The sequence below is a fragment of the Pipistrellus hanaki genome (genome assembly GCF_964339955.1).
Source record: "Pipistrellus hanaki genome assembly, chromosome: 7".
Taxonomy (NCBI): Eukaryota; Metazoa; Chordata; class Mammalia; order Chiroptera; family Vespertilionidae; genus Pipistrellus; species Pipistrellus hanaki.
Window position 1 is genome coordinate 88,259,479 of NC_140509.1, and position 19,335 is coordinate 88,278,813.

At 57.8% G+C, this 19,335-nt stretch overlaps 1 protein-coding gene across 1 annotated transcript in view; it reads right to left on the bottom strand.

Annotated features, from left to right (window-relative positions):
- Positions 1–557: 557 nt before the first annotated feature.
- Positions 558–19,335, bottom strand: part of WDR27 (WD repeat domain 27) — a 33,090-nt gene continuing 14,312 nt past the window's right edge. Inside the window, exons 17-25 of the mRNA XM_084889952.1 lie at positions 18,598–18,687; positions 17,795–17,916; positions 16,798–16,931; positions 15,896–15,993; positions 14,726–14,847; positions 13,178–13,275; positions 11,812–11,914; positions 10,153–10,251; positions 558–1,146 (exon numbers count right to left, since the gene is read on the bottom strand). Coding sequence (XP_084746078.1) covers positions 1,096–1,146; positions 10,153–10,251; positions 11,812–11,914; positions 13,178–13,275; positions 14,726–14,847; positions 15,896–15,993; positions 16,798–16,931; positions 17,795–17,916; positions 18,598–18,687 — 917 coding nt within the window. The 3' untranslated portion in view covers positions 558–1,095. The remainder of the gene's footprint in view (positions 1,147–10,152; positions 10,252–11,811; positions 11,915–13,177; positions 13,276–14,725; positions 14,848–15,895; positions 15,994–16,797; positions 16,932–17,794; positions 17,917–18,597; positions 18,688–19,335) is intronic.

The window sequence follows — 19,335 nt, forward strand, 5'->3', positions numbered from 1 at the left end:
AGTCTCCCACAGCCCGGGCCACCGGCCTCTGCGCCCCCCCCCCCCCCATCCAGAAGCACCGGGGCCTCTCATCAAGGGCCCCCACTCTGGCGCCGGCACCTGGACGAGGAGGCAGTCCTTTCCTTGCCTCATCTGCTCCGTCTCCGGCCCGCCCGTTCCCACTCCCCAGGAGCCCGATACACCCACCATGAATCCTGCAAGTGAAACGAGTGCCCTTCCATGGGGCCTCCACGGGAAATTATAAGTGGGAAACGAGTTTACAGATGAGATATTTAAAAGGTTAAATGTTTATAAATGGGATATTATAAGTGGATAAAAATGTCTGGATAACTCTTAATCTTAGTTCTAAAGAAATGTGCACTGCAGTGTGTGTGATGACCAGAAGCCGGCAGGAGCCTGTGGTGTCTCCTGGGCAGGGATGGCAAGTGCACCCAGGGGTGGGTTGGGGGAAGGGTCAGGGGGATGGGAGCCCTTGGGTCCCCAGAAGGGTGGGTGACACTGGGCCTCCTCGGTGAGGCCATGCTGCCGCAGAGGCCCTGACACAGGTGCCTTCCAGGGTGCCAGACACAGGGTTGGGACTGTTCTAGAAGCATCCTGACACGTGGCACCTTCAGAAGCGGGGCTGTGCACGGTTCCCTGGAAACTACTGTGTCTGAGGAGGGGCCTCTGCGCCGGCTCTGCCAGCATCATGGGCAGGAGGCCCGGAGCAAACCTCGCAGACACGGAGGCCACGGGAGAGGCCGGTGCCCCAGCAGAGCTTGGGCATAGTCAGGGCTGGCACCTCTTTCTCACCACTGCGAAGGGCGTCCCTCCCATTCCACCCTGTCTGTGTCTCAGTCTCTCCCTCCCTCTTACTCTCTCTCACTCCCTCACTCTCTTACTGTCATTCTCTCTCTGTCACTCTCACTCTCTCTGCAGAGTCTCGGTTGTAAGCAAATACAGGCTATTTATTGGGGAACATCGGCGTTAACTTCCCCGCACTCTGCGTGGAAGGGCAGCACCGTGGGTGTGTGGGTCCCGTGAGCAGCAGAACCAGGGCCGTGGGCAGACGCAGCAGCACCATCTCACGCTGGGGCCTGGCGGCATGGGGCAGCATCACTCGGCTACAAACAGCTGGAGTTTGCCGTCCAGAGTGGCGGTGACGAGCTGCGGAGGAGGAGGGAGGCTGTGAGGGGAGGGCTGCAGGTACATCCCCGTGTGGATTGTCTATATCAGCGGTCGCCAACCTTTCGGATCTCACAGACCTCAGGGACCACCAGTAGTGACCGCTGGTCTACAGCACAGACCTGCCTGCCCCTCGGCCCTGCCGCCTCCACGCACCGAGCGTCTCCAGGGCCAGTTCCACCCAGGTCTCTGCTGCGAGCCGCCGAGGGCTCAGGGCAGCACCAGGGCTTCCCAGGTCACAGGTACCTGCCCTCCTGTGGGTTCAGTCCTGCCCACAACGCTGCCCCCCTACCTCCTTCCAGGGCAGCTGAGCAGGTCCTAGGTCCCCTGCCCTTCAGCTCAGGGGCAGGAGGACCCGGTGAGTGTGCCCAGGTCTCAGGGAGCTTCGCCAGTGTCGGGGGAGAGCCCCACAGGAGGACTGAGTAGGGGTTAGAGGACTCCTCATTCTCCAAGCGCGGGAACCCCCTTTGACTGGAATGGGAGGAGTCGCCCCCTGTGGCCCCAAGTGCACTCAGAGGGTCAGCGAGTGGGGCAGGGGGTGGGGCTCTGAGTCCCTGGCCTCCTCTGGCCTCTGGGCCTCTCTCCCTGTGGACGAGCCTGCCTGGATGCTGGTGGACTGGAGTGGGGCTCTGGTGCACAGCGGAGTGGTGAGAGCAAAGCCGGGCCACAGCCGTCACTCGAGTAAAGCCATGGCCACGAGCGTGGTATGGGGTGGCCGGCCTCTGCCTCGTCCCCCTCTTGCAGGAGTTGCTCCCATCGGGGTCGGGTTGAAGCTAAAGGAAGATCCCTATCCCAGCCCTTTAAGTGCCTGCCCCTGAGGCTTTTCAACGCCCTTGTTACTTTTTGCATTTCCTTTCATCAAATCCTCCATCACATCCCGCTATCTGCTCCTGTGGACACGTGATCTCCCTCAGGCCACCTGACCTCAGAGGGGGACGAGGTGACCCCGGGACAAGCCCAGCTGAGGCTCCACTGAGGTGACACTGAGCCGGTGCAGGAGGCGCTGGACAGGACTCCGACCCCACCTCTGCCAGGGCAGGACCCCGCCCCTGCCCGCCTCCAGGCAGGCCCCTCATGCAGGGCCCCTCCGGGAGCCACACCCACAGGGTGGAGAGGGAGGGGCTACTTTGGACTAAGAGCCCGGAAGGTTCCACGTAAAGAGGGCCTGGGGCAGAGGCGGGTGGGGAGCTGGGGAGCCCCCCGCCCCCCCCCCCGCCCCCCGAGTGCCCTGTCCAGCAGGCTGCCAGGCTCGCTGGCTTCAGAGGAGAACCGTTAAGGCCATTCCTTTGGATCAGAGCAAGAGCCGGCCTGCGCTCAGCCTCGGAGCTCCCCAGATGGCCAGGAGCAGCCCGCGGAGGCCCCACACTCCCCCGAACCCGCCTCCTCGCCCAGATCCAGGGTAAACATTCCGCTCGCAGCTGCCCAGTCCCACATGTGGAAACACTTTGTGGTTGCCTCTGGCTGCTCGAGGCGGCGGTTCCAGGAACCCCATCCCGGTTCTGCCAGGTGGATGGTGTGACTCAGTGCCCAGCGGGGACCCAGGCGGGGACCCAAGCCATGCCCCCTCCCCTGCACATGCGGGAAGGGCCCACCCACACCCGCACCCGCACCCGCACCCGCACCCACAGACTCCCGGCCGAGGCCATGAGGGCTGTGCTCGCCCAGGTGAGAGGCAGGGAGGCTCCCGCCACGTGGCGGGTGGGTGGGACTCAGGGCGGCGTCCACACCCACTCCGGTGCTGACACCGCCATCCCCGCTGTCCGGGGGTCCCCTCCTGCACCCTGCCTCCACCCACCACGCCCGGAGGAGCTGCTCCCAGGACAGCGGGCGGGCCTGGCCGGGCTGTGCACCTTGGACAGCTGGGCCCAGGGACCAGCGGTCACAGCAGCGTGACAACAGCACCAGCTCCATCCGGCCTGGCAGCGCAGGTGCCGGGGGCGGACTGAGCAGACGCTCCATCGAGACGACCTCGGCGGGCCCAGGACGAGGGGGCCTCCCGCGGTGAACAATTCGGGAAGCACCGAGCTCGGTTCGGGGAACAGGGTTCTTCCTAGGCTCCCGGAGGCCTCGGCTTCCCGAGCCTTTTGTTGGAAGGTAAAGTCCGCTTCATGCCTCGGGGTCGCGTAGGCACATGCGGCTGCTCACATTGTCTATTTTTGCGGTAATTTCTGGGGCCTGCCCAGCAACCCTACAGCCACGTGAAGGACGGTTCTCAATGACACGCTGGCTGGGGAGGGGCTGCCTGCCACCAGGTGTGGGTTCTGTGGGGTCACGGGTCTGGCATGGGCAGTGCTGACGGCTGCAAAGTTAAACATGGTCAGAGCAACCGCACTGCACAGTTAAGGGGTGGGTTTCGTGCCATGTCAGCTAAGTCTCAACAAACTACGTAACAAAATGCCTCCGAGACACTTACAGATGGGACACAGCTGGACTGGCTGCAGTGACGGGGCAGGGGTGGGGGGGCAGAACGTGGAGGCAAGGGCGAGGGGCCTGGTGGTAGGTTCAGGGGGTTGCCCCTGAGGTGAGGGGCTGGATGCAGAGTTGAGGGTGAGGGCAAGGGGGCTGGTGGTGGGCTCAGGGGGCTCTCCCTGCTCCTAGAGACTTGAAATGCTGCACCATGCCATTCCTTTTGGAAGAAGAACTAAGTAAAACCTTATCAAAAGGGGGCTGCTGAGGAGAACTATTGCGAAGCCGCATAACAAAATCCGGTGGGCTCTGCGGGGCGACGGCCGTGTGAAGCAGCAGCCGAGCCCCTCACGCAACCGGGCACTGCTCATCCCGAGGAACATGGGGATGATGGGTGCTGCCAGTCCCCTGGGCCACGCACAGGCACAGGCACAGGCACAGCGGTGACCTTTAAATAACATTTAGAACAGATTATGTCCACTCGGAACAGTAGAAAATATAATGAACACGAAGTTCTCCTAAGCCTAATAAAAAAAAAACAGATCTTAGGTTTTCTTCAAAGTATCACAAACACAAAGATTATGGCTAAGATATGGAAAGGAGCTGATCCCGAATAAAAACTGGCGGATAAATAATTCACAGGAAGTGGAATACAAACGCCGGAGACAAAGCGGAGCCCGTTCGCTCCAGCCGCGTGTGCGGGCAGGGGGAGGAGGCGATTCTCCCCAAAGAACTGAACCGGCGCACCGTGCAGCCCTCGCAGCGGCCGGGCCGGCGCTCTGCAGCCGATACGTTTAAATAGCCATTGTCACTGCTGCTGCGGACACTCCCTCATGCTCTGTTAGGAGACGGACAAGGTGACCCAGACCTGTTGGATGAACTCAACAATACTTGCTAAAAGCTGCTCAGGAGTGAGGGAACTGACTTGGCAATCACACGTCGAAAAGCATTCTGGGGGAACGGCCCCAGGAGCATGAGGTGTACAAGGGGTGCCTCCCACAGTCAGACCCCGGCCAAACCACCAGACACCCCTCGAGTGTGAATTCTATCAACGATGGTACCGAGTACCCAAAGCTATCAGGTGGGAAATCAGGCTGAAGCCAGTCCGTGCACGTGCATGTGTCTGTACACACATGTGCCCGTACACGCTCAGGAAAAGCCTGTGAGTTTACACGTATGTGTATGTGTCTGTGTGTACACACGCTCAGGAAAAGCCTGAGATTTTACACAGACGTGTGAGCAGCGACCTCTGTGCCTGGGAAGCGAGTGACCAAGAGCGGATGCTGTGTTCCCGTTTGTGCTTGCTTTGTCTTCTCGGCATGTTTTCTACTGGACCTCTAAGGAGTGGGAACATCTGGAAATAAGGTCACTTCTGAAGCAGGATGACCCCAAGGCGTCCCTGGGGTGGGTGCCTTTGGACTCCCCACAATGCCCACAGAGGCCGCACACTGAATCCTGGCGGCTCCAAGCCCCTCTTCGGACAGGACGGCCTTTTCCTCGGGCTGTGGCTCCGGCTCCGGCTCCGGCTCCGGCTCCGGCTCCGGGTGAGGGAAGCAGAAGCGAGCGCTGGGCCCGGGATGAGTCACCGCGGCTGAGCCCATTGTCCCACAGGCAGGGCCGCGTCCGGGTGGCTTCGGAGCACAACGTGTCGTGTGCCTCCTCCTGGGCGTCACATAGCTGTCCACTGACTAGTCGTCCTGGAATAGAAACTAGTTGTGGTGTATAACCCACCGCCCTCCTGGCCTTGGGCAATAGCTACAACAAGAAATGTGTGAGAGGAACCCTGTGTGCTGAAAAGGAAAATGCTGCAACCTATTTCAACAAGAATTCTTCAAGCTGGGCCTATAAATCACAGACAGGGAAACGGGGCTGAGCTGGAATCACCGCCAGCGGCCACATTGCTGTGCCATGACCGCAGCCAGCTGGAGCCGGGCCACGTGGCCCGCCGGAGGCTGGCCAGAGCATCAGAACAGACCGGCCAGACCTCAGTCCATGCCACCGAGGATAATGGGAACCATCTCCCGTGGCCTCGGCTCAAATGCTGCAGCACAAACGGTTGCAAATGTGTCACTGGCAACCCAGGCGCCCTGCCCCACCCATGGGCCGGCGCACTGCCGTGGAAGCCCGTGGCCGCTCGACCAGGAGGACAGCCATGGCCGGAGGACCACAGTGAACACGGCCCCCTCCCTCCTCCACCGGTCCGTCTGTCCCTGAGCTACAAACACCTCCTCCGGCATCACACTGCCGTCCTGTGGTCTCACACAAGTGCTGGCTGGGACGAGAGGGGAAGCTGACTCCCTGCAATGTTACAACCCAGGCCCGGACAGGCCACGTGAGAAACGCCAGCTGCTTGGGACGAAGGAACTCCTGGAAGGGGAGCGACCCTGCCTGTCACCGGGGGCCCCAGGTCTGGGCACAAGTGGCATGCATGGTGGTGTGTGTGAGCAGCGTGTGTGATTGGTGTGTGTGATTGGTGTGTGCGGATGGCGTGTGCGGACAGAGTGTTGGACTGCACCACTCACCTCACTGAGAGGACTGCGCAGAGCAGTCTGGCTCCATGAACCAAGACGTTTCCCCAGACACAGAGGCAGCGTCTGCACGGGCTCTCGTATGCGGGGACGCGGCACACGGACAGGCCAGTGTGTTGGGTGATTGGGGTGTGTTTGAGAGGAAACGGGAGGTGCTGTTAGAGGAGCAAGTCACAGAGCTACAGGAGCCACCTCCCTGCCCCGGGGTGATGGGGATCCACCACGTCCTGCAGGGAGTGACACAGGGACTGGGCAGAAAATGAGCCTGCCCATCCCCAAAAGGGTTCCTACCACAGCAGGCCTGGCCAGGACCGGTTAGCAGCTCAGACATTCCCGTCAGACAGAGATCAGAGGAAAAACTGCCGGCACTGGGACCCACATCTAGCCCACTATGACAGGGCCACACGCAACGCTGAGGTCCATGTCCCGCCCACCACGACGGGGCCACATGCAGTGCTGAGAGCCACGTCCTGCCCACCACGACGGGGCCACATGCAACACTGAGTGCCACGGGTGACCTGGGAAGAGACACCGGCTTGTCCATGGCAATGACTGGTGCTTTTTACCCAATGCTTGAGGGAGCCAACAACCCCACAGGCAACCATGTCACCAACTGGCCCTGGCCTCCAGGGAGCATGCATGCACATGTGATCTGGAAAAGAACCCTGAACAGTCTCGAGAAGGGGTGGGTGTGGACGGCTGGCCTGTTTGTCTACGGGAAAGTGTTGCCTCACGCTCAGAGCGCTGGCATGAATGTCAGAGATGGTGGCATCGGCGGAGGAAGTCCTATCGCTGCCGTTAGTCTTTCCTAAACAGGTGTCAGGTCATCTACTGATGTGACACACATCAACCTCTGTTTGTTACACCAGCCTTTTGTCCCTTTTGTCCCTGGCGTAAGTCTCATGCTGACGGTAGGTAACCTTTACATATTAGATTTGCTAATAATTTGCAGAGAGTTTTTGCAGCTATTTTTAGGAGACATTTGTCTAATTTTCTGCTCATTTTTTAATCCAAGTGATGCTGACCTCAGGGACTGAGGAGGTGTTTGTGAAGCGAGATCAGTTCTCCTTTAAATGGCTAGTGGGGTCACCATGAGGTCATCTCATCCTGGGATTTGCTTTGTGAACACTTGTTATTACTTATTACAATTTAATGTCGTTACTTTTATACAACGATTGAATCTCTATTCATTCTCGATCTCTTTCCACAATCTGTGTCTTCCTAGGAATCTCCCATCACCCAAGCTCCTCCATGTCCTAGTGGGGTGGCAGCCACGTCCCCTTCCGTCCCAGAGTCCAGACATCTGAGTCTGCTTCTTCCTGGCTCAGCTCTGGCACCAACTCCTCACTTCCTTCCTTCAAAATCATAGATGTTCTAACGTCTGGGCATACAAAAGTCTCACCCGGGTAGAAGGTGAAGTTATGTGTATCTCCTACCCGTCTATGAGAATATTTAAGAATGCAACACATCTGTGAATGTCTTTGAGTTCTTCTGTGAGCCGCTTAAAGTCTCATCTCATGAGGTGGCTTCTCAGAAAACAAGATGGACACTGAGTCCCACGCGAGGCCAGCACGGCCGTGGAGCAGCAGCCGAGGGCTCGGAGCCATGGGGGCTGGTCTTCGAGAACGGCGCCCGGGTGCTGAGCAGTGGCTCTTCGCATGGGCTGCAGACAGAGCCAGTGACCTGTGGCCCGTCCAGCGCGATGAGCTCTCACCGCGTGGCCTGCGGGCAGCACTGTGAGCGGAGGAGGAGCAGGCAGGCTCAGCACTCGCCTTCCCCTTCAGTAACTCCCTTTAAGACTCAAACACTATCACTGGGTTCTATTGGGAGGACACTACAGGAATGCCAGGAAGCTCACATACTTAACGCAGCAGCAGGGCGAGTGGACTCATCTGTTAGGTCTTTTCCTTCTTTCTTTCATGATCTGACATGAATCATGGAGCCGACGGCAACATTAAAAGCAGCAAGACGCTTTCTAGGCGCTCACCTCCCCCTGGGAGACACGGCGGTAACTTCCCCACATGCTCACACAGTTAAGCCCAGTGCACTGGGGCTGGCTGTGCGGGTGACGGCTGGGCGTGTGCTGTCTGCCCGACCCAGAACCACCCAGACCTGACCCCCCGCCCCGCCTTCTGGTGAGTGGGGAGCGGGCAACGGAGAAGCCGTGGGGAAGGTCGGGTGCAGTTTCCAGGCAGATTAGTGTTCCCAACGAATGAGCGATGCCTGCAGCTTCCTCGCTCCCCCCAGGTCCAACTCCCGTCTCCGTGGAGCCCGCAGCCTTCCCTCAGACGCAGTTCCTTCAAAGGGATGAGAACCAGCCAACACACTCGCGCCAACAGCTTCCCGAGCGAGCCCCGCACAGCCAGCGTCCCAGCCGCCTTTACAGCGTCCTTGCCAACAGCCAAGAGGTTCCGTCCGCGCAGAGTGGAGCACTGAGCTCTGGTCAGTGAGGAGCCTGGCTCAGCAGGAGGCCTTCTCCCTTGGGATCCCTGAGCAGCTCCGAACCAGAGTCGCCCACAGACACCTGTGTTTGGGCACGTGGCACCTTCCCGAGTCCACAGGGCTCACCCGCCCCACAGCCTTCATGCTCAGCCCGTGAGTGCAGGCCCCAGCCTGGCACTGAGCACCAGGTCATGGGTCATGTGTCAGATGAGGCCTGAGGGGCTGGCCTGGATTCTGAGCACTGGGCAGGAGGGGTGCAAGCCTCTAGGTGTGTACACCAGAACCAGCATCTGGGTCTGGAGGACAGAGCGGAGCATATGGCAAAGGCTGAGGGACAGCAGTGTCCTGAGAAACAGCCAGGAGCACAGAGGTCACAGGGAGTGAGCACAGACAGAGCTATGGCAGGAAGCCACCCGAGAGGTGAGGGTTGACCAGCCGCCCCAGGATCTCGGACCCCGGCCGGCCGCCACGGCCAGGACAGAGGCTTCGACCTCAGGGGTCTCCACAGTGTGGCACTGGCTCAGCAAGCTTCCCACAGTGCAACCAGCACGGGAGCCACAGATTCAGACCCAAAGGACATGCTTCTAAACAGGAGAAACAGGCCCACAGTGTGGGCCACGCCCCTGTGAGTGGTGACTACATCCCTGTGAGTGCTGGCCATGCCCCCTGCAGGCACACACAGGTCTGAGAGGAGAAGACACTGGGGGTGCAGAGGGACCCTGCACACCTCCATGCTCAGCAGCACATCAGACATAACGGACCTGTGTTCCCAGCTGGGTCTGTCCACCCCCCTTGTCCCCCCCCACCCCCCATGCCTGCGAGCTCTCCTAGGCGTTTCCATGGAGAACGTCAGGCAAATCCCAGTAACGTGGGATTCAGGGGCCAAAGACCTGAGATAAAAAGGCAGAAAAGACTGGCCAAGCAGATGTGGCAGCAAAAATCCTTCCCATCACAATTTTTAAGGCTGAGTTTAATAAAAATGAGTTTTTTGTTCCTTATTTTAAGGTTTAAAATCCAAACCACGAGGAAAGAACACCTGTTTTTCACGTTCACTGGCTGGCTTCATTGGAAGAAATTTAAAGGGCCTTGCCTGCCCGGTGGAGGGCAGATGCCAGGCTCAAAGGGGCAGCTCCTGTCTCGCGAGCCCGCAGGAGAGCTGGGCAGAAGCGCCCTGCGGGGCAGGCCTGGGCTCTACCTTTGCAGTGGAGCTGCTGGGCTTCTGCTTCTCTGGGGCACCCAGGGCCCACCTCTCCCCGTCCCTGCTCCTGACATTGCAGAGGTTGGCTCTCCCCCACCCCCCACACACACACACACACTCCCCATGGGAGCCCTGTGGTCACCAGCAGAACAAGCTTGGTACATTTCCCAACATTTGCTAGACAAGGCGGCAGATATGGCGTCAGACACTGCCCTTGCCCTGTGCGAGTGGACAGGACGCAGACAGTAACCCCCTGTACGGACAGGACCCGCCTACGTGGACAGGACCACCCTGCACGCAATCCCAGCAGGCACATGGTCTTACACAGCATAAACCTCACCAAAATCACGTCCGACAGACACGGGAGGTGAGGCGGGACCTGTGGGGAGAGACCCCTGGCCAGGGAGGCTATACCTGAGGGGCGGATGGGCTGAAGGCCACCCCGCTGACCGTGTCCGTGTGCCCCGGCAGCCGGTGGGAGAAGGTGCTGGAGCCCACGTCATACACGTATGCCTGGAAGACACGGCCAGGTGTTCTGTGGGGAGAGCCAGCACGCAGCTCACTGAGGCGAAGGTGAGGAGACCCTGCTGTGCGCATTTTAAAGTCATGCTCTGTTTGAGGTCATTCGAAGGACAGTCAGGTTTTGTACCCCAGCCTCTAAGGGATAGCCCCTGGTGCCAATTTGGTGCCAACAGGAACCGCCAGCCAGGGGTGCGGCGAAGAATGGTGCTGCTCAGCAAGCAGCTCAGTGGTGGCCAGCAGGGGGTGCCGACAGCACGGTCGGGTGAGGCTGCCCGGGCCCCAGGCTCAGAGAGGTCAGGCCCTCAGGTCCACACCACGCCCACAAGGGCTTCCAAACTGCCATGGCTGCCAAGGTGAGTCACCTCTCATTCCCACCCAAGGACAACGCCCTCATTCTCTGAAGGCTCCGGGGGCCCAGGCTCCCTCTTGCCTGTGGTCCAGGTTACACAGGTGGGGGAACTATGACACCTCTCTGCATCTGTTGTTTTTAATGGTAGAGTACAGAGGTTAGTGACTATAGCAAACATGTACTGAGCAACAACTTTTATATAATTGCTCATCTAATCCTCTCTGCAGCCAAATGGAGAAAACAGCATGATTGTCCCGATCCCGCAGGCCAGGGATAGGGGCCGGCAGTCTGCTGGGGGCTGGCTGTGCTGAGAGGCAGGCGCCATGGGGACAGCTCCAGTGGCTCTGGGGTGTCCTCACACAAGGGAGGAGGTGAGACTCGAGGCCCACAAGGGGGGGGCCGAGTGAGGAGGGGGCAGAGCGTGGAGAGAAGCCCAGGCCAAGGGGGCTGGACCCTCCTTAGAGCCTCTGGGCGGGGAGGGGGAGGCGATCTCCCAACACCTGAGTCGGACCCGGGGCCTCCAGGCTGCAGGGACCAGGGTCTGCTGCTGGAAGCTGCTGAGTTTGGGATAATTCGTTACCACATTCCCAAGACACTACACAAGACCTTCCCAAATAGGTTAAAAACAAATGGATAAAATTAGTATTTATTCCAAATCCATCCTAGGGTATGTGTCTCTTTATTTATTAACTAGAGGCCCAGTGCACAAATTTGTACACTGGTGAGGTCCCTCAGCCTGGCCTGAGCCCTCTTGCAATCCAGGACCCCTTGGGGGATGTCAGTCTGCTGGTTTCAGCCTGATCCCGGAGGCCAGGCCAGGGGACCCCACCAGTGCACAAATCAGTGCACCAGGACTCTAGTGTGCATATAAGATCTTTGGTTAATTTCTCCCCACCCTCCCCCCTTCCCTCTGAGATTCATCAGTCTGTTCCACTTCTCCATGCCTGTGTGTTGAGCATCTGCCACCTGGTGGTCAGTGTGTGTCATAGCTACCTGTCGAATGGTTGAATAGTCGCTTAGGCTTTTTTATATATATATATATATATATATATATATATATATATATATATATATATATATAGATGTTGCTATCTGGGAGTCACACACAGTGAGTCAGAGTGAGGAAGGAAGGAGCCATGTATACCAACGTCACCCTCTCCCCACAGGGACGCCCAGCCCCTGGGCCTCAGAGCAGCACGTACGTGTCTGTCCTCCGCACCACATGCCACGAAGCGCCCGCAGGGGCTGAAGGCAATCCCACACGGGAAGCAACGGGTTGGGTGTCCTTCAAAACGGCGCTCACACCTACGAGAAAAATAAAAGAAACACCAGGAGAAAAAAATTTTTTTTTCATTTTAACCCAAATTAGGATACTGACCTGTTGCTTTTCTTCACATAAATGAACAAACAAACAAAAACATTTTTATATGTGAAGATTATTAGATACTGAGCAGGTTATTCTAGAGATCCTCAAAAGTAATTAAAAGACTTCAAAACCATAAATTCTCAAAGATGACCAAACTAACATTAATCAAGCTTTTTATATATGAAGACTATTAAGTGATAAGTATATTCTGGATATCTTTAAAAATATAAAAACCTCCTTTTAAAATAATAAGTTATTTGAATCAATAATTCAAAGGCTGTTGGAAGGTGCAACATTCTATCAAGGCTGGTTAAGTTTTACAACCAACTGTTAGAGAGCTACTAAGACTTGTTTATTGAAAAAAAAAAAAAAAACACAGCCGAAGCCGGTTTGGCTCAGTGGTAGAGCGTCGGTCTGCGGACTGAAAGGTCCCAGGTTCAATTCCAGTCAAGGGTGCGTACATTGGTTGTGGGCACATCCCCAGTAGGGGTGTGCAAGAGGGAGCTGGCCGATGTTTCTCTCTCATTGTTTCTAGCTCTCTATCTCTTTCACTTCCTCTCTGTAAAAAAATCAATAAAATATATATTTTTTAAAAAAACACAAAAACAGCCCACCAGCGTGGCCCAATAGTTGACCATCGACCTGTGAACCAGGAGGTCACAGTTTGATTCCTGGTCAGGGCACAGACCCAGGTTGCAGGCTCGATCCCCAGTGTGGGGCGTGCAGGAGGCAGCCAATCAGTGATCACTGATATTTCTCTCCCCCGCTCACCTTTCTCTCTGAAATCAATAAAAAAAAATACATATATATATATATATATATATATATATATATATATTTTTTTTTTTTTTTAACTTTAAAACAAAAGTAAGGGAAATGGAGCTGGGTTTATTGAAAAAATCGCCCACCTTTTGGGACAGCCAGAGCCAACACTCAAAGGGAAGACGAGAAGCTGTGGTTTTTCCATATTTATGTGACCTTTTCTGGGAATAAGTCACTTTTCTGAGAAGGTCAGTGTGAACAGACTCCCCCAACCTTGCCGGTCTGCGTTCACAGCGTGCACTTCAATAGACACATGCCCTGTGTTCCTGGCCTCCCCCATGTCCCCACGGCACACCTCCCCCCAGCACACCTGCCCCCCCTGCACCTGTCCCCCCACACCTGCCCCCCACAGCTGCCCCTGCACAGAACATCGGCCTCACCTCAGGGTTCTCAGGTCCCACAGCCGGACCCCGTCACCCACGGCGGTGGTTGCGAAAAGGTTATAAGCCTGAGGCGGCTGGGTGGTGGATGGCGAGCCCTGTGGGTGCAAGGGGATCAGATGCGTGTTCTGTAGACGGAGCTAGTCACCACCACGCTGCCGACAGCCAGCAGGATGGCATCCAAGTAATCACAGACATTCCCAGAAGCTTTTTCCTCACTCATAACAACTTCACAACTGAACTCCAAAAGCTTCCATACGAACAATTAGTTACCCACGGTGCACTGTGACCTCAGCCTAGCGATGTACATTTCCTCACAGAAAGCCAGGAGGAAGGTCACAGGACAGAGACCTTAGCTCTCCAGGTGCATTGGAAAGGATGGGTCACCATCCCTGTTCGATGACCTGTGACCCCAGGCCCTCGCGCCTGTGTGAGGTCTCGGGTGTCAGCATGTGTCCCCTGCACACTGCTGCGGACCTGCCTCTTCCAGGTCACTGCCCAGGAAAGACCTCCCTGTGGCCCGGGCCTCCGGATCACGCCCCTCTCTGATGGGTGGTACAGGGGACCCAGACGAGGCACCGATGCCTGGATGACAGCCTGTGACTCGCAGAGACCTCATGCAAACACGGTTCCCAGGTCACAGCCTGACCTCAGGCTATGCATTCGGCCTAACCTGCCACATGCCAGATGTGTCTAATGTCAGACCTGCGGCGGCTGTCACTCCGCCATCAGGGCTGTCACTCCGCCATCAGGGCTGTCACTCCGCCGTCAGGGATGTCACTCCACCGTCAGGGCTGTCACTCCGCCGTCAGGGCTGTCACTCCCATGCCAGGGCTGTCACTCCCCCGTCAGGGATGTCACTCCACCGTCAGGGCTGTCACTCCGCCGTCAGGGCTGTCACTCCCATGCCAGGGCTGTCACTCCCCCGTCAGGGATGTCACTCCACCGTCAGGGTTGTCACTCCATCGTCAAGGCTGTCACTCCCCCGTCAGGGCTGTCACTCCCCCGTCAGGGCTGTCACTCCCCCGTCAGGGCTGTCACTCCGCTGTCAGGGCTGTCACTCCCATGCCAGGGCTGTCACTCCCCCGTCAGGGATGTCACTCCACCGTCAGGGTTGTCACTCCATCGTCAAGGCTGTCACTCCGCCGTCAGGGCTGTCACTCCCCTGTCAGGGCTGTCACTCCGCCGTCAGGGCTGTCCCTCCGCCGTCAGGGCTGTCACTCCGCCGTCAGGGCTGTCCCTCCGCCGTCAGGGCTGTCACTTTGCCGTCAGGGCTGCCTGACCCTCGCCAGGCCCTTGTGAGAAGGTTTGACTGGGAGGCCCCAAGAGGCTCGGGCAGCCATCACTGTCCAGCACACAAATATTCACCCCCATGACGTGAAAATGCCTCCAGGGCCCACATCCAAGCTCAGCCAACTTCCTGACCGACAGGAACTATAGGAAGTAGCCTTGGGTTTGGTGGGAAACATACAACTGCGCCTCACAATTGCACTGCTGACAGCCTCAGACGTGGCATTTCAGGCGCTGCCCAGGCCCAACCTCGCTCACCTGGTTCTGGCAGATCTGGTGGGCGGGCCGGGAATGAACTCCCTGGATCACGGCGGCACTGCGGCCCGCGTTGAGGTCGAAGACTTCCACTGTCCGGCTCCTGCTGGCGGCCAGCACTAGGTCTAGGCTCCATTAGGGAACGTCTCTCTAAGGTCCACGGAGGCGGGGTCTCAGTCCACCCCCCATGCTGGCCCTGCCTCTCTAAGCTGGGGGTGGGAGGGCAGGGGCGGGAAGTGCTGAGGACAAAGGGGAGGCCCGGGCAGAGCAGATTTCGGGGTGAAAAACCAGGAGATAAATGAGGGGAAGACTCAAATCAGAGCTGCTCAGCGTGCTGCGTGTGCAGGAGGGGCTGGCGCTGAGCCGGTCTGAGGCTGGCAGTGGCCGCGTGGCCGCGTCCGGGACACGTCACAGGTCTGAGGGATCTGAGGACTATTTATGGGCTTAGGGGTCACATGACCCTACAAACAGCCCAATTGCCAGTGCTTAATCAGACAGCAGAAAAATCTACCAAACCCCTGAAAAGCGCCATCAGGAAGGGGCACAAGGTGGTCCCACTCGGGGAACAGAGCAGAACCTCCACACGGGGCAACCATAGGCGCAACAGCACGCTTCTGCAGAGGCTGTCAGTTCTGTTTGTAGCAAAAGGTTCTGGAATAAAAGTAACACATATCTAACAGAATATTCTAGAACCTCCTAACACCATAGGACAGTCCTTAGGAAATTTCAACTACAGAACTCTGCAAAAGAATTCCAATGAGGCCTCTGAATAAATTAAGAAGTTATAAAATAGATTCCTGAGATTTTGTTTTTTGCTTCTAAGTAGTTTTAAATCGATGCTTTTTAATAAAAAGGGATGGTGTTAGCCCTAAAAACTAAAAAAGTAAAGCTTTAGGTCCTGTATTATGTCCCATGAATAGCAGCTTATTGGAGGCATGTGGGGTGGGCCTGGTCCCGCTACATTACGTAGCGTGGAGCCGACACGCGTGTGCTGCTGGGGTCAGAGGCACCGCTGGCCCCTCTCTCTGAGGCTCTCCCTGCTGAGACGAACCGTCACATCGCTCACATTAGTTCCCCGGGGCCTAGCTCCGCAGCGCCATGCAGGGCGGAGCTCGGACGCTCAGCGGTGTGGGGAGGCCGGGCTCGAGCCGCAGCCGGGAGGAGAAAGGATACGGGAGTAAAACTCGTTGGGGGCAGACAGGCCGGTGATCTCCGCGGCCCCTGTCGTGGGGAGCCGGAACACGCGGGTGCACCTGCTCCTCTGCTTGTACCTAGAACAGACAAGAGGACCAGCCTATTTCCCTCCTCAGCTAAAGTCCCCCTGTGAAACGCTGGCCCGTTAAAAGGTGTTCCTACCCCTAGTATAATCTCGTTTCATGATGAGGGAATGGGAGTCAGCCACCTGACTGACTTACAACTTCATGAATAATACCATCATCTCCAGCCACAAACACGGCACTGCGTCCATGAGAAAGCACGTTCCCATTCTAATCTCGAACCTGGGAGGCATCCCGCGGGAATGGGACAAACACCGTCATGTTTCCGAGAGGTTTCATGGCGGGTCTCGGCCTTGGCGCAGACTGCGTGGAGCGCTGCCCCAGGGGGGCGTGGCTGAGTCAGGGTGGCCAGCCTGGCCCCGGTCGGGGAGGCCTGGGGCCTTGGCAGGTACAGCAGGTGACAGGGCAGAGATGCTGGGGGCTCAGTGAGGACAAACCAGGCCATGAGCCAGCATTCAACGGACAGGTGAGTGCGGGGTGTGGTCTGGGCCGGGACAAGCAGAGCCAGGCATGGAGGTGGGCGACACGGGTGACCCAGGGGCAGGAAGGACGCCAGTGTACGGGGACCAGCAGGGGCAGCTCAGGCTCCAGGGCAAAGTGGGCAGAGTCCCGGGGTTGGGCATGAAGCTCAGGACGGGCGTGGAAGCAGGAGGCAGCCCTCTACGCCCCCCGCGCCACGGTAACGTGAGGCCCCCAAGTTTGGGTGAAAACTGTGTCAGTGCAGACACTGCTCCCCACATTGCCTGTCGCTGGGACACTTCCTCCCACTGCAGAGACAAGGCCCTGCGGGCCACCCACCTTCTCAGCTCGTCCCTGCAGGGGTCCAGGTGGTGCCGGAGCAGCTGGAGCTCGGGGCCCGAGGACACGAGCATGAACGAATCGAGGTAGTAGAACTGCACGTGGTGCACCGGCTCCGGGAACACGTCTGTGCCCTGCAAAGCACGTCACGCCGTTACCCACATGCTACCCTCACGTCGCCCTCACACTTACCCGCTCTAACCAGCGTTCTTCCGTCTTCACAGCTGGCAACCGCCTGCTCTAAACGTCAGACAGTCTCTGCTCAACCAGTTTACGACGTTTGTTCCTTCTCCCTCCCTCCCTCCTTCTAAAAGGTGCTGTGACTAGACTTTTTTGTCATGAGTGTATTGAGGTCTGGCCATTGAAAACTTAAAAATGAAAGACACGTAAAACTTGGCAGCAAAGATATTAAGTATCAAGGATTTTGTTAAAGCCAAAACCTTACACAGGTTTTAAATGTAGTTGTGATGGGCTCACATTTCACAGCCCACACATGTGGCCGTCACACCCTCCTTGAAGCCTGTGCCCGACCCTGGAGCCCTCGCCCACCCCCTTGGCCTGCTGTTGTCACCTCCCATCCTGTCCTCTCCCATCTCTCCTCCCATCCGCTTCCAAATGATCCGCAGGTTCACTGAAACCAGCTGTTTTCTCCCCAAAAGGCACGTCCTCCCCATTCCACGCCTGGGCTGTTGTCACTGCCTTCACCGCAACTCACACTCAATGCACACGTAAAGGTCTCCTGCATTTCAGTGTTAACAGCTTTGCCATCTTAAGACCTTAACAAACGAAAGGCATGTTTCACTGCATGTGTGTGTGTTGCATGTGTGTCCACTGTGAGTTAAAAACAGTTTAGTCACTAATTTCAGTGCCTGAAGCAAACTCCTGATCTCTCCGTTTCCCACCTCCTGGCATAGAGAAGGGTCTACCTGCCCCACCAGGCCTCCCTGGCCTCTAAGTGGCAGGCTGGCCACCAGAATTGCCAGGAATCACCGCTCACCAGGCACAGGACAGGCTCCCGGCTGCGGGCGAACCACACCCTCACCGTCCCGTCCAGGGAGGCTGACAGCAGCCACTGGGCATCGTGGCTCCAGCCCAGGGCGTTCACTGCCCCATCGTGACCTAAAGGAGACAGGGGGGGGGGCGGGGGGTGGAACGCGAGACCAGGGGACTAGGAGAGACAGGTCTGATTTGATTGGTTCTGATCAGTTCTCATAGGACCTAAGAAAAGATGACTCTGCTGCTCCCTGGTGGCCTTTCAGGGAGTTTCTGTCGTGCTGCTGCGAGCTGACAATGGTCACTGGTAATGGATGGCAGTTGAGGCTCTGCACCACTGCCTAGGTGCCCAGGTGCCCGGATGCCCGGGTGCCCAGTTGCCCGAAGATCCAGGTGCTGCCCCCCGAGCAGCCCAGGGGAGGGAGGCCCACCCACCATCCAACTACAGACCTCCACACGCATCCTCTTTCCAGCCAAGTGGCTCCCTCTCCTGGCTCAGGTCACCCTGACTCCCTCACCCACACTCGGCAAAGAGCTGACAAGGCCACACGTCAGAGGGACGCCTGCCCACGGGAAGTCACCACATGTAACTGGGCTCCAGCCACAGCTCTGGGCCCACAGGTGACCCCACTCTGGGTGGAGGGGCAAGCTCAGCAGAGGTCAGGGCTTAAACCTCACTGCTTCCTCCCCCAACTCAAGTCCAGTTCTGCTCTGGTCTTGTCTCAAAGGAAGCAGAAGTGGCCTCAGCGATCAACACCAGCGGGAGAGACCACCGTAAACCCATGGTGACCGGGGCGCATGTCTCACCCGAGAAAACAGCAGGTGCTCCAGTCAGATGGGCATCAAAGACCAGGGCCAGGTGGTCGGCCAGGCCACAGGCCAGCCGACGCCCGTCTCCTGCTCTCAGGAGAAAAGCAGAGACTCGTTCAGGTGACGGATCGTTCCCTTGGGAAGTGACAGGATGGAGACGAGCAGGTCCTGGCTCCCCTCCCGCTGAACCCAGCCCTGAGGCTGCTGGGCTTCGTCCACAGGGAGCCAGGCTCGAGGCTGAGGCGCCAGGGCGGGTCCGAGCCCGGAACTCCCTGGACCACGGGCTCCGCCCTGGGATCGTGCCGTCGGCCACCCCCGCAGACTTGTAAGCAGCCTGTTTGCTAAGCAGTTCGGTCTCCCATCTCCCTAAGAGGAGGGAGAAATCAGCTACGACTTCCTCCAGGATGTTCCGACTGCAGACCCGACCTCACAATCCTACGCTCAGGAACAAGCTTCCAACATCACAAAGACCGTTGTTCCCCGCTAACCTCCAGCTCTCACCTCCCAGGTTACCCTCAGCGTCCTCGGCTGGAATTCCATGAAAAGCAAAGGGGATGCGGCATGGCTGTAACCAGCCTCAGGAGTCCACCTGTGGCACTTGGGCAGCGGCTGGGCACAGGTGGCTCAGGTGTAGCACCGGCCAGGCCCCGCCCACCACGGACCGAGGGCAGGGCCTGGGGACCAGCATTTACTCTGAGAAAAGCTGAGCTCCATGAGATTGGGAGCTGCTGAGGA